This window comes from Orycteropus afer, unplaced genomic scaffold (assembly GCF_000298275.1).
Source record: "Orycteropus afer afer isolate SDZICR_OR568_19922 unplaced genomic scaffold, OryAfe1.0 scaffold00398, whole genome shotgun sequence".
NCBI classification, from domain to species: domain Eukaryota; kingdom Metazoa; phylum Chordata; class Mammalia; order Tubulidentata; family Orycteropodidae; genus Orycteropus; species Orycteropus afer.
This window is the reverse complement of record NW_006921985.1, coordinates 816,226-828,859: the sequence shown is the minus strand read 5'-3', so window position 1 is coordinate 828,859 and position 12,634 is coordinate 816,226. Positions and strand designations below refer to the sequence as shown.

At 63.4% G+C, this 12,634-nt stretch overlaps 1 protein-coding gene across 1 annotated transcript; it reads right to left on the bottom strand.

The window, feature by feature from the left end:
* Positions 1-7,404: 7,404 nt before the first annotated feature.
* Positions 7,405-12,634, bottom strand: NAT8L (N-acetyltransferase 8 like; the record flags this gene model as incomplete). Its single annotated transcript, XM_007953511.2, has 3 exons — positions 7,405-7,772; positions 10,931-11,095; positions 12,469-12,634. Coding segments are annotated over 3 exons (699 nt in total), but the record flags the coding sequence as incomplete, so codon positions are not given.

Here is a 12,634-nt window from a genome sequence, read left to right as displayed (position 1 = left end):
CATGTGTGTAGTTTATGTGCATTGTGTTTAGTATGTATGTGTATACTGTGTGCATGTGTGTGGTGTTTGCATGTGTACTTATACATGTGTGTACTGTGTACATGTGTGTCCTGTGCATGTGCATGGTGTCTATTGTGTGCGTGTGTGTACTGTATGTGTATACCGTATGCATGTGTATTGTGTGTGTGTACTTATGCATGTGTATGTTGTATACACGTGTATTACTGTGTGCATGTGTATTTTGTGTATGTGTATCCTGTATGCATGTGTAATGGGTGCATGTGTGTGTAGTTATGTGTGTGGTGTGTGCATGTGGATATGTGTGCTGTGCATGTACATGTGTGTACTATATGCACAAGTATGTGTGTACTGTGTGCATATGCACTGTGTACTATGCATGTGTATGTGTGCTGTGTGCATGTGCGCATACTGTGTGCATTGCTGTATGTATGTGTGTAGTGTGTGCATTTGTGTAGTGTGTGCATGAGTGTGCGCATTGTGTGCACTATGCGCATGTACATGTGCTGTGCGTATATGCATTGTGTGTACTGTGCATGTACGTGTACTGTATGTGCACATGTGAAGTGTGTGCATCTGCATGTGTATGGATGTGTACCTGTGTGTCGCTCTGTGCACACATATATATGCATTGTGGGTGTGCATGTGTGTTTGTACATGAGTGTGGGTATTCATGTGTTCAGGGGTGGGCACTCTGGAGGCACAGTGCCTAAGGCATTTGACTGCTAACCAGAAGGCTAGCAGTTCAAACCCACCAGCCACTCCTTGAAGAAGACTGGGCAATCTACTTCCATAGTGATACTGCCTCAGAAATCCAAGGAGATGTTGCTATGCGTCAGAATCAATGTGAGGGCAGAAGTTTGGTTTTTTTGTTTTATGAATGTGTTCATGCATGTGTATGAGTATGTCCATGTGTATGCATTGTGCACTGTGGGTGTGCACGTGGACATATGTTGAATGTTTTTGTATGTGTGAATGTGTGTGCACACTTGTATGTGGGCCTGTGTGTACATGTATGAGGGTATGGGAGTGTCTGTGTGCACCTGAGCAGGCACCCAGGGCCACCGAGCAGAGGCACTTACCAAGCAGCAGCCCTGAGGGACGGAGGGAGGGTCTGAGGTGTCTGGGGGCAGGCAGCTGAGGCGGGTTGCCACAGGCAGGTGGGTGTCCTGCTCACAGGGGGGAGGGGACAATGAGTCCCAGGTTGTCAGGGAGGGTTGATGACACAGGGATACAGAGTGCAGGGCAGACAGGGCTGGAGGGTGGCCCCACCCAAGCTTGTGAGGACAGCAAGCGTCAGTGTGGACAGACTCCTGCTCCTCAGACCCATCACAAGCAAGTGTCACCATGCTAGCCTTGCTGATAGGGACTCAGGGGGACCACAAGGTCCCCTGGATGCAGCCCCCGCAGCAGGCTCCCGGCCGTCTCCACGTGAGCTGCCTCCGGGCCCCACTGTGATCTGCTTGCGCCCGTGCGCAGCTGGCCTCACCCAGCGGGAGCCAGGGGAGTCTGCCCCGACAGCCCCCTGTGCTGTGGCCTCCAGATCCAGCCTCTCTTCAGGAGGCTCAGCTAACACCCAGCCCAGCAGCTCAGCGTTTGTGACCTCGGGAGCCTGCCGGCCGGGAAGCAATCCCAGGGGCCAGGCCAACACGCAGTGGCCACAGGCCAGCGAGAGGCTGCTTTGTGTTCTGAGGCCACAGTTGTTCAAGAGATGGTCTAGGACCCGGGAGGAATCAGGCCGGAGGCTGCTGACACCTGGAGCTGAGAGAAGAAACGTGGTCCCTACCCCCAAATCCCCTCCCCACACAGCCTCGGACACCCACCTCCCTGCTCCCTCCTGCAACGCACAGGATGCCCCAGCCATGTGACAGGGGCCAGGGGCTCCGTGGGGCTTCAGGGAAAACAAGGACCACTGGCCACAGGCTGGACGCATCATCCCGGCAGGTGGGGGAGCCGACAGGCCTGCAGTGGGGCACAGTGAGCCACAGGACAAGAACAGCCAGGGCACCAGGACACCTGAGCCAGGAGGACAGAGCAGCAGGCCCAGGTCCAGGGCGCCGCCCAGAGGCGGGGGGGTCCAGGCAGGGGCTGGCGGGCTGGCGGGGGCAAAGCCAAAGGGGGACAGAAGGCGTCGGGCAGAGCCTTCCCCCGCCTGTCCTCTGAGGGCTCCTCCACGCCCACTGCCTGGGCACTCTCCCCACACAGACCCCTCCACCCCAGCACCGCAGAGAGGGGCAGGGGCAGCCAGCCTGGGTGGTGGAGTCCCAGATACCAGGGGCCCTCAAGAAGCACTTGGGCCTGGATCCTTCAACTCTGGTTTTATTGACAAACAGCAGCATGAGGCCAATGTAGGCAGAGGGGTCACACCTGGGGCCACGGCCAGGCCCCAGGCCCCAGCACTCCAGCCCCAGATGCGGCAGGCAGCCGCCCCACCCCATCTCCTACACCAGGCCCCTGGGGGCTTTTTGGCACATCCTGGGGTCTCAGGACAGTCGCTACAGCCGTGGTCTCATAGTGCACTTCGAGGAGCGAACCGAGACGTGGAGCCGGCCTCACACCTTGAGCCCTGGCTCTGCTTCCCCAGCAATGGCATCCACAGGGGCCTGCTGACCCCACCTGTCTGCCTCATCAAATCACCATAACTGACCACGACTGCTCTGCCACCTGTCCCAGTTGAGTGGCCCTGGCAGCACATCTCCAAGGAGTCCCCACCAACCCTTCCATCCCCACGCTCCCAAGATCCCGTGGTCCATGCCAGCCAGGGAGGCTTCAGGGGCCCTCATCCCCAGACCCCTGCCCCATGTCCCCACCCCCGCAGCATGACCTGCCCGCTTCACTGAGGCCTGGTGGCCCGGGGCATCCGCTGTGTGCGGCCAGCACCCTGCCATCAGGGAGCAAGGGGACACTGCTTTCGGGGTCCCAGGCTGGAACCCTGCAGGCTGGACAAGGCAGGAAGGAACATGAGAAGGGGCCCAGCAGGCCCTGGGGCGGCATGGGGGGGACGCTGGGACACAGGCCTCCGAGCCAGCCAGCCTTCTCTGCCACGTGCCCCCAGCTGTCCTTTCTCGGCTAGACCAGGGAGCCTCACTACCAAGGGGCCCTCCCTGTTGCCACACACTCATGCACACACGTACACATGTACCCACACATACAGATACACACACACACGCACACTTTAAAATGGCTAATTATTGCTGATAAAAAATAATAATAATACATCCACCAGTACCCCACGTGAGGGTTCATGCTCCTGGACCAGACCCCGGGCAGCCACGGCACCATCCCGCCCATGGACAGCCCCACCCCTGCTGGAAGCAGGCCCCTGGCGCCCGGCTTCTGCCACACGGCCACCCAGCACGTATATCCCTGCAGTCCCAGCCATGGAGCAACCAGCTCAGAAACACCGAATTCATGGAAGCCGCTTCCCACCAGGCCCCAATGAGCCCATAGTCGCCGCGACCAGGTGCACCCCAGCTGGAGGAAGGGCCCCACGGAGTGCGGAAAAGCACTGCCAGGTGGCTGCCCCCCAACTGGCAGGCCCCATGGCCCCAGCACAGCTCCACCCAGCCAAGAAACCACCACTGATCCCCACGCAGCCCTGGCCCCTGGCCCCTGGCCCCTGGCCCCTGGCCCCCAGCACAATTCTGAAAGGCAGCTCTGGAAGGCGCCCAGGCCACTCAGGGCAGGGGTCACAGGGCCCCCCTGGGTGCACAGGGGTCATCGGGGCCACAGGGACAGACGGCCACCCAGTGAGGATGGAGGGGCCGGCAGCAGCCACAGGGACAGATGGAGGCCACCTGGTGAGGAAAGGGGTGGGCAGGGCTCACAGGGACGAACAGGCCACCCGGTGAGGACAAGGGTGTGCAGGGGCACCACGGCTCCCAGCGCCAGGGCCTGTCAGACCCAGAAAGCTTCCCAAGCACTTGCAAGGAGCTCAGGAAAGCTGCCCCCACCCCACCTCCTCCAAGAGCCTGGAGTGACCTGTCACCATGGGTAAGACCCCCAGAGGGGACGGGCTTGCTGAAACCTGTACCCAGGCCTCCACCCCAAGGCCTCGTGGGCCCAGGCCAGCAGTCCACAGGGCCTCCAGTCAGACCCATCCTGTATTGGGCTGCCCACCCCTCAGCCCGAGCCCCCACCACACGGGAGGAGGCTCCAGGTGCCCAAGCTAGACAGCTTCCACCCCTTTGCCCCTCCACCCAGGATGGGCAGTATCTCAGTAGCTCCCCAGCCCTAGAGTAGGTGCCAATGGGGCGCAAGGCTGGGCCTAGGTAGGGGTGGAAGGATGGTAGAAGACGCCACCATGCCAGCCAGTGACCAATGGACCCCACCACATTTGAGAACCCAGCCCTGCACTGGCCTCAATCACACCCTGACCATCCACTGGGGTCAGCTGTCCAGAACCCCACATGGGCAGCGGGATGGCCTCCAGCCATAAGAGAAACCTGGTGGCACTGGGTGATGGTCAGCTGTCCAGAGGGGCTGGGACCCCACAGCCACCCCGGCCACAGGAGCGATGCCACAGTCCCACTACCTGGAACTGCAGCTCAGACCTGTCTCTGCCAGGTTCATCTAACAGCTTCCCCCGCCCTCCAAACACAGCTGCTCGGGGGCCCAGAGCCCAGGACTGCGGCCTCAACAAGCACTGAGGCTGGGTGTTGGCCACCCAGGGAGTGTCCGGGAAGTCACAGAGTGGGAGAGAGAGGCCCAGAGCCAGTACACTCGGGGGAAAGAAGGTCCAACAGACGCCTCAGTGTGCAGGCACCGAGGAGGACGCATCAGAGGTAGTGCGGGTAACGTCGTTTCTACAAACGGTAATAAAAGTCCTAGCTCCGTGCGAGCTGACAGCGCTGCTTGCTGTCAGGCAGGAGACAAGTGGTGGATGGGAAGTCCCATGGTTCCAGGGGCCCTGGAACCACACACTGGCTCGGCGAGGACTGCAGCCCAGGGCACAGTGAGAACCCAGCCTGCTAGGCCCCTCTGCCCCCCTCAGCAGCTGGGCAGCAGGGGACCAGCGCAAAACCATAGCCGGCCTGCGGCTCTGAGCACGTGGCCCCCACCATGTCCCAGGCAGCAACAAAAGGGCAGCAAGGCTGAGTCCCAGCAGCTGCCCCGCCACCTGCTGACCACGCGGCAAGCCCATCTGACCCGCAGACCCACGGCTGGTGGGCAGACGAACGCATGCCCCAAGACAGGCTACCCTGCCAGCAGGCTCCGTCTCAGGGAGGCCCCAGCACAGCACGGGCACACTGCCGTCAGCACTGGGGCCCTCAGGTTGCAGTCCCAGCCTCAGTGGACTCAGGGAGCCCCACCCACATGCCTCACCCCAGACCCCAGAGGCTCCAAAGGCACAGGATCAAAGAAAGCTGGGGACACGCCCAAGCTCCCCACCGACGACGCTGACCCCCTCAGTTCCTGCCTTGTCGTCCCCGCCCCAGCCGGGCCTTCTGACCAGCCGGCCCCCGACACGCCAATGCCAACTAAGACCAGCCCCGAGTCAAAATTAAACCAAACAAAAAGAGGAAAAAGGCACAAACTGTTTTGTTTTCCGTTTTGCTAAAACACTTTACGTCTGTCCGTGTGATCCAGACTAACAAAATCTGAGAGCTGCAAGAAAATAGGGTGCCGATTTCTGTACAGTCTACAAAACCCTCACCCCATGCGGGGACCGGGCACCACCGGGGAAATGTACAGGGGGCAGGGTCTGTATAGGATTCTGCAAACGTCTCGCTTACCGCGCTAACAAAGGCCCCTTGGCGAGCCAGGCTCGCTCCGCTAAGTCGTCCACTTCCTAAGTGCCTCTGTACAAAGCGCCCGCACGAAGGCCCCAGGGGCTGGCACTCAGCTCCAGGGCCTGCTGTCCCCACAGCCCCTCCCCAAGCCCCCACACAAAGGGGGCCTCGGTGGCACTCATGTCCCTCTGTCACAGGGTGGCGGGCCCAGGCACACAGCTGGACGCGGTGGCACCACTAACTGCTGCCCTCCATACCCCTCCCAGCCCACCCTCAGGCCAGGCCACAGCCGGACCTCAGAGGACCAAAGACCCGCTTGTCCCCCAAAGGCAGGGGCTTCCATGCTGCCCCCAGGCCCCTCCGCCCGTGCTGGAGAGGGACGCCCTTGACCCCTCCCACATCAGATGCTCTTTTGGGGAAAATGATGCTAACTCAAGGTCTTCCCCTGAATTTCAGGCTCTGGAACCCTCCAGCCCCACCCCGAACCAGAACTGGGCTGGAAATAGTGTGTGTTCCTGCCACCACCTGGAGGTGTGTGTGTGTCTTAAGATACAAGCTACCGTTTTGTCCCAAGAAAAGACATGCAGAGTTGCTATTCGCTCTAAGTAACTTATTAAAAAACTGGGTCGGGTTCAGGCTGGGAGAAGCTGTGGGCTCGGTGGGCGGCGGCGGCCGGGGATAGTAAGATTCACAGACCCGCCCGTCAGTCAGCCGGGACGCGGAGCAGCTTCAGGGGAGGGCTGGGGGGGGCCACGCAAGAGCTCTAGCAGTGGGAGGAGGGGTCCCCTGGCCCCCGCCCAGGCTGGCTCTCCTGAGGGGCTGGGGCTGTGCACGGTTGCTATGGGAACCACACCTCTATGGTGATGCCAATCAGCCGAGGCCCTGGCAGGGGTGGGGGCGGGAGCAAAGAGAAAGGAGATGACTAGATGTCAAAGCAAAGGGGCCAGGTGGGGGGGCTGTGAGGGGGGCAGGGCCCGCCCTCCTGCGCTTGGTCACTCAGCCAGGCACTCCCCAGCCAGGTCTCGGGGTCCGGTCTGGGCAGGGCAGCAGACGGGGGCTGTAGGCATGCGGGCGTGCCGTGGCCAGGCCACATCCTCACCATGCATGGAGTGAAGCAGGCCACGGCCAGCTCGGCCCCACGGCCCTGGCAGCCTCCAGGAACGGTGGCTGAGCCCAGCTGCTTGGGCTAGAGGCAAGGGGTCTGCCTGGCTGGTGACATGGGGGCAGACATTCTGTGCTTAGTGGGTAAAGCCTGGGCAGCTGAGCCTGCCCGGGATGGCGGCAGCCAGAGAGCGGTGCCCGTGCTCAGCCAAAAAGGCCCCCGGCTGAGCAGGCCGGGCAGGCCCCTCGGTGGTCCACACTATCCGTCTCTGGGCCCTGGGGGGGACAGCCCAGCAGGCTAGTAAAGTGGGGGCCACAGCAGCTGACCAACCCACCCCCCCACTCCACAAAAGAACAACAGCTCTGAACCCTAAGAGCTGGCCGGAGAACCGTGTGATGCTGAGAAAGGAAAAACCCAACCTAAAACGCCAGGGTGAGCGTCTGGAAGCAGGGCCACACCGGTGGCAGGTGGCAGGTGGCAGGCAGGCGGACGTGGGGAGGGCGGGTGGGCGGCCGGGAGCGGCAGGCAGGCGGGCAGGTGGGCAGCGGGCGGTCACTCCTCACGCAGCTGCAGGCGGTAGCGGTGGTAGCGAACCTGGAAGAAGAGCCGCTCGGCCAGCGAGTGGGTCATGCCGGGCAGCACATAGCGGTCACTCGCGCCCATGTGTCTGAAGCCCAGAGACTCGTAGAGCTTGTGGGCGGCCACCTTGACGGCCGTCGTACCCAGCACCACTGCCGAGTAGTTGTGTACCAGCGCAAACTCCAGCACCTTGCGGCCCAGTGCCTTTGCGATGCCCTTGCCACGGAAGCGCGAGTCCACGGACATACGCAGCAGCTCCACGGTGTTGTCCTCCTCGTGGCCCCGTGCTGCCACGATGCCCACCACGTTGCCGTCCAGCACAGCCACCCAGAAGCAGGAGCCTGCAAGGAACAGGGTGGTCAGAGACACCCTCTGCATAACAGCCTCATCCCCCCACCTCCAGCGCCCCCTGCCCGCCCACCCCGTGACCTGCCCCAGCTGTGCTGGATGAGGGGCCCCAATTCAGGGTGAGCAGACACAGCTGGACCCCAGGGCCCTATGAGCACACAGCCCTAGCCAGCCCCCTGGCCAGTCCTGCCCACTGCCCCCTGCAGCCCAGGAGGGGACCCTGGACCCTGGGGCTGATGGCTGGGCCCACAGTGGGGACGGGTGTGGGACAGAGGCCAAGGAGAGACCGCTCGGCTCCCAACCCCTCCCTGTCCCCTGGTGCTGCCCGGCTCCGGGCCTCAGGCTCTGCCTCCCGGGAAATGGTCCCACTCCGCCCGGCCAAGAATACTCAGCCCTTCCTGCCATGGCCGAGCCAAGAAGTGGCAGGCACAGGAATTTCCCTCAGCTCCGGAGCTAATGTGCCCGAGCCACTCTGGACCTCAGTCTCTTCATCAGCGAAGCCAGGCAGAAACCACTGTGCAAGGGTGGGTGCATGCTCTGAGGTCCTCCTCCCATGGGGCCCAGGCCCTACTGAGACAGTACAGTGGCCCAGCTGGGCCCCACTCGGCCCCTACGGCCAGGCTGTCCTGGCCAGGACGGTGGCTGGAAGCCAGAGCCCCACACCCCAGGACCAAGAGCTAGGCAGGACTCAGCCAGCTGGGGCCCCTCTCCCCACCAAGCTAGCCCCAGACAAAATGCCTAGAATGCCACAGGTGACCATGGACAGCCACCTAGAGACCCACACGCTCTTGTTTTCTCATGTCCACACGGGAGGGCTGCAGAGAGGCAGAGTCCAGAGAAAGCATCTGGCAGGACCTCTGGGGCTTTGGGGTAGGGGCTGAGCGGGGCTGGGAGGACAGGCAGGGGCAGCGGGGCCAGGCAGCTGAGGCCTCCACCTGTCAACTGTATCCTTCACACTCCTGACTCAGGGTACCTGGCTGGGCACCCCATGACCTGCCCATGTCAGGGCAGGAAGAGCCCCAGGCAAGAGAGGGCAGCCCGGGGCCGGAACCAGCATCCAACAGGACCCAGGCAGGGTTCAGGGCAAGCTCTAAGGGACCATTTAGGTTTCAGAAACCCAAATGGAGCCCCTAGAACAGGCGGCCCCAGGCCAGCTCCTCAACCTCACCCCCTCCCACTAGGACCACAGGCCCAACGAGGAGTCCTCACCCCGCCCCCACTGACCCCAGCTTCTTCTGGGCAGTGAGCCCGGTGGTCAGGCCAGCCTCCTCACCCACAGCTCGGCCCAATCAGCCCTGCTGCAGGGCAGGGGTGGGGTTGGAGAGAGGCCTCGGCAGAGCCGAGGGAAACAGGGGAGAGGGGACAAAGATGACCCGGGCTGGGGGGGGGTGGAGGTGCCAGCGAGGGAAGACACCTGCAGGGCACAGACCAAAGGCCTAGGGGCAGTGAGGACATGCACATCCCCCTGGCCCGTGTCCCATCCACTCAGGCCACTGTCGCTGGGGAGCCCCCTGCAGAAGACACCCCTCAATCGACCACAGCTCCTTCACCAACCCCAGCCACTGTCTTTCTGGAGCCCCTCAACTTGTCTGATGACCTGCCCATCATTTTGGGAGGTGGATCCTCCTGCACCCCAAGGCCTGGTCCCCAGACACAGAGAAGGCACCCTGCCCCCACCCCCACCAGGAGGAAGGAGGAAGCAGCCAGAGCCCAAGCCATCGGCCACGACCATCCCCACGGGTCCCCCACAGTGTGTCCTTCCGCAGCTCTGGGGGACTCGAGGGCCACAGGGGTTCCCCACCCTCGAGCCCCCAAGGCTTGCCACTGTTCGCCACTCCACTCACGCGGTGTCTCCACCTCTGGGGCTGGGCCCCTGGACTGCCAGCAGGTCCACCGCACCTAGGATCCATCCTTCCCCCGCCCACCCAGGCCAGACTGAGCTCCAGACAGTCCTGGGAGCCCCAACTCCTCACCACTGTGTGGCCGTGAACGCACCCTGCCCTTCTGTGCGTCTCAGTTTCCCTGTTTGCACGCACAGCCCCCGGGAAGCCAGCAGGGCCCTTTCACTGCTATGCGGCCTGCTGGGGCTCCGTAAGACCTTCCGCAGACACACCAGACGGCCTAAGAGGGACCAGCAAGGCCCCCACCAGGACACCCCCCACCCATCCAAGGAGACACCAGTCCACAGACCCAAGAGCAGGACCCCCCCGCCAGCCCAGCACCCCTACGGGTGCCCTCTGCTCCTGCGGCCATGGTCGTGGGCCTCAGAGCTCTGTCACCATCTCCCCCCGGGCTCTGGGCGAGGCGATAGGAAGACTTGTTTGGGTTTGGGGGAGGGTCAAGGAGAAAGGCATCCAAGGCCAGTGGCAGCAGGGACGGGGACGGGCTGTTCCCACTGCATGGGCTGGCTCGGCCAAGGCTGGTGGGCACAGAGTAGCCATGCCGGGCAGCCCCCCGCCCCTGCTGCTCCTTGACATGCACCAGAGAGGGCAGGCCTGGGTCTGAGGGTCCTGGGGACCCCACCCAGTGCTTCTGATCTATTCTACCCCCTTCTCAGCCTGGGGACCCTGCGGCACCCGAGAGACCCTCGCGCTCAGACATACAGACTGAGCCCCCGTCTCAGCTCTCCATCAGTGAAGCCCCAACTGCCAGGACCCTGCCTGCGTCAGGAACACCCAGGTCCCAGGCTCTGCTCTATAGAAAGCCATGCATAGGTGGCTCAGGAGGTAGCCCGGAGTCCAGGCCACAGCAGATGTCAAGGCACAAGCCCCTGACCCCAGAGTCATCTTCCCCCAACCCCAGGGTCCTCTGCCCTCCTCCACCCGGGCCACCCCAGGACCCAGGCGAAATGCCACCCCTACTGCCCCCAGCCCAGCAGTCAGACCCCCACCCACCCCTCAGCAAGAGCCAGGGAAACGGAAAGCAGCTCAGGGTGGCACAGGCCTCCCCCGATGGGACAACAGAGACCCAGGCGCAGGGGTGTCTCAGCCTGCCAGCCCCCCACCCCGGCCAAAACCCAAAGTCATGAAGCAAGCTCGTGTCCTCACGCCCTCCCCAGCCATGTCTGCTGCCTCACCTGACTCCCGCCCCAGCCCTGAGCCTACCCTCTGGGCCCTGAGGAGGAGGCTGGAGATAGGATGGGGCGACTCACCGGGTGGCTTCATGTAGTACTGCTCTATGTCGGCCATGTCCGTGTGCAGCGCGCACTCGAGGTAAGCAAGGATCACCTTGCGGCTGTAATAGTAGCGGAGGCCCAGCAGCCCGGCGGGCACCAGGCAGGTCAGCAACAGTGACCGCGTCACAGCAAAGCAGAGTGCTGTGGGCAGAGGGGCGGGCGTGAGCGGGCCTTCCCTGGCAGATGGGGGGGCACACGGGCTTCCTCTCTTTGGCTATACCTGCCCAACTTCCTGCCACGGGCCACATGCACCTTCCTGACCCCAAACAAACATGCCCTCAACTCATAAAACTCCCTGCTGTCAAGCTGGATCCAACTCACAGCGACCCCTCCTTGGATTTCTGGGGCGGTATCTCTACGGAAGTAGATTGCCCAATCTTCCCTCCGCGGAGTGGCTGGTGGTTTTGAACCTCCAGCCTTCTGGTTGGCAGTCAAATGCCTTTAACATTGGGCCACCAGAGCTCCTAAACATGCCCTAGGGGCCCTAAATGTCACTTCTAGGCAGGCCGCCCTCAACAGCTGCCAGAGCACCTGGGGTGGCCCAGGCAGGGCCCCTAGGGGCCTGAGAAGGTGTCTCTGCCCACCCACTCTATCCTGGTACAAAGACAAGGAGCCGTGGAGGCGGCCGCCAGGGTCACCCCCAGGACCCTGCGGGACATGCTCCAGGACCGCTTCCTTCCCAAGGTCCCAGCTGGGGCCTGTGTCTGGTGCCATCCCCCGGGCAGCTGTGAGCACAGGGTGGCTTTCAGGGAGTACGGAGACGGTTCCAGCCGCATATAGCCTGCAGATGAGGCAGGCGCGCCTGGGGTGAGTCACCTGTGCTGAGTGACCTTGGGACAGCCACATGCCCCCAGACTCAAGCTCCCCATCTGTAAAATGGGGAGAACCACCCTGGCACGGATTCCAGGAGGGGAATGGGCTCCCGGAGCCCGCGGGAGCTGGCGCTCCCTGAGGACCAACTGCCCACCTTCGCCCTCCCCTGCACACCCGCCCTTCGCACCCCGGGGAGCTAGCTTTCATCCCCTCATAAATTAGCACTTGGAGCCGCCGAGGCAGCCTCCCCCGCCCTGCGGATTATATATAGTCACACGCACCAAGCGCAGCGCTACCTGCCCCGTCACCCCGCCCCCACCCGGCGCGCCGGGGAGGGGACCCGGCCCGCGATGCAGGAGAGCCCCCTACCGCGCGCCCCGCGGCATTCCACGCCCCTGCACCGGCGCCCTGCAGCCTCGGGCAGGGAGCGGACCAGGCCAGCCCCGGGGCCAGCAGCCAGCCGGGGCCGCGGGAGCGTGTCCGCGCGGGTCCTGTGCGCTCCGCGGGTTCGCCGCGGCTCCGCTTCCCTTCCAGGGACAGCAGCGCGGCCCAGGCTAGGGGCAGGAGGTTAGGAACGGGGAGATGGGGTGTCCTGCGCGTCCGCCCCCGGAGGGCCCCGCGGGCGCGGACTGCCGCAGGACCGGAGGCCCGAGGAGCGTGCCCTGAGCGCCAGCCCGCGCGCCCGGCGCCGCCGCACTGACCCGCCAGCAGGGCGTAGAGCAGCTGCGTGCGCGGGTGTTGCCGCAGGCCGCGGAAGGCCGTGTTGGGGATGCGTTCCATGATGCCGTCGTAGAAGATGCGGCGCGCCGCCTCCTGCTCCGCCGCGCGGAACTCCCGGATGCACACGCCGCGCCCCTCCGGCGGCCC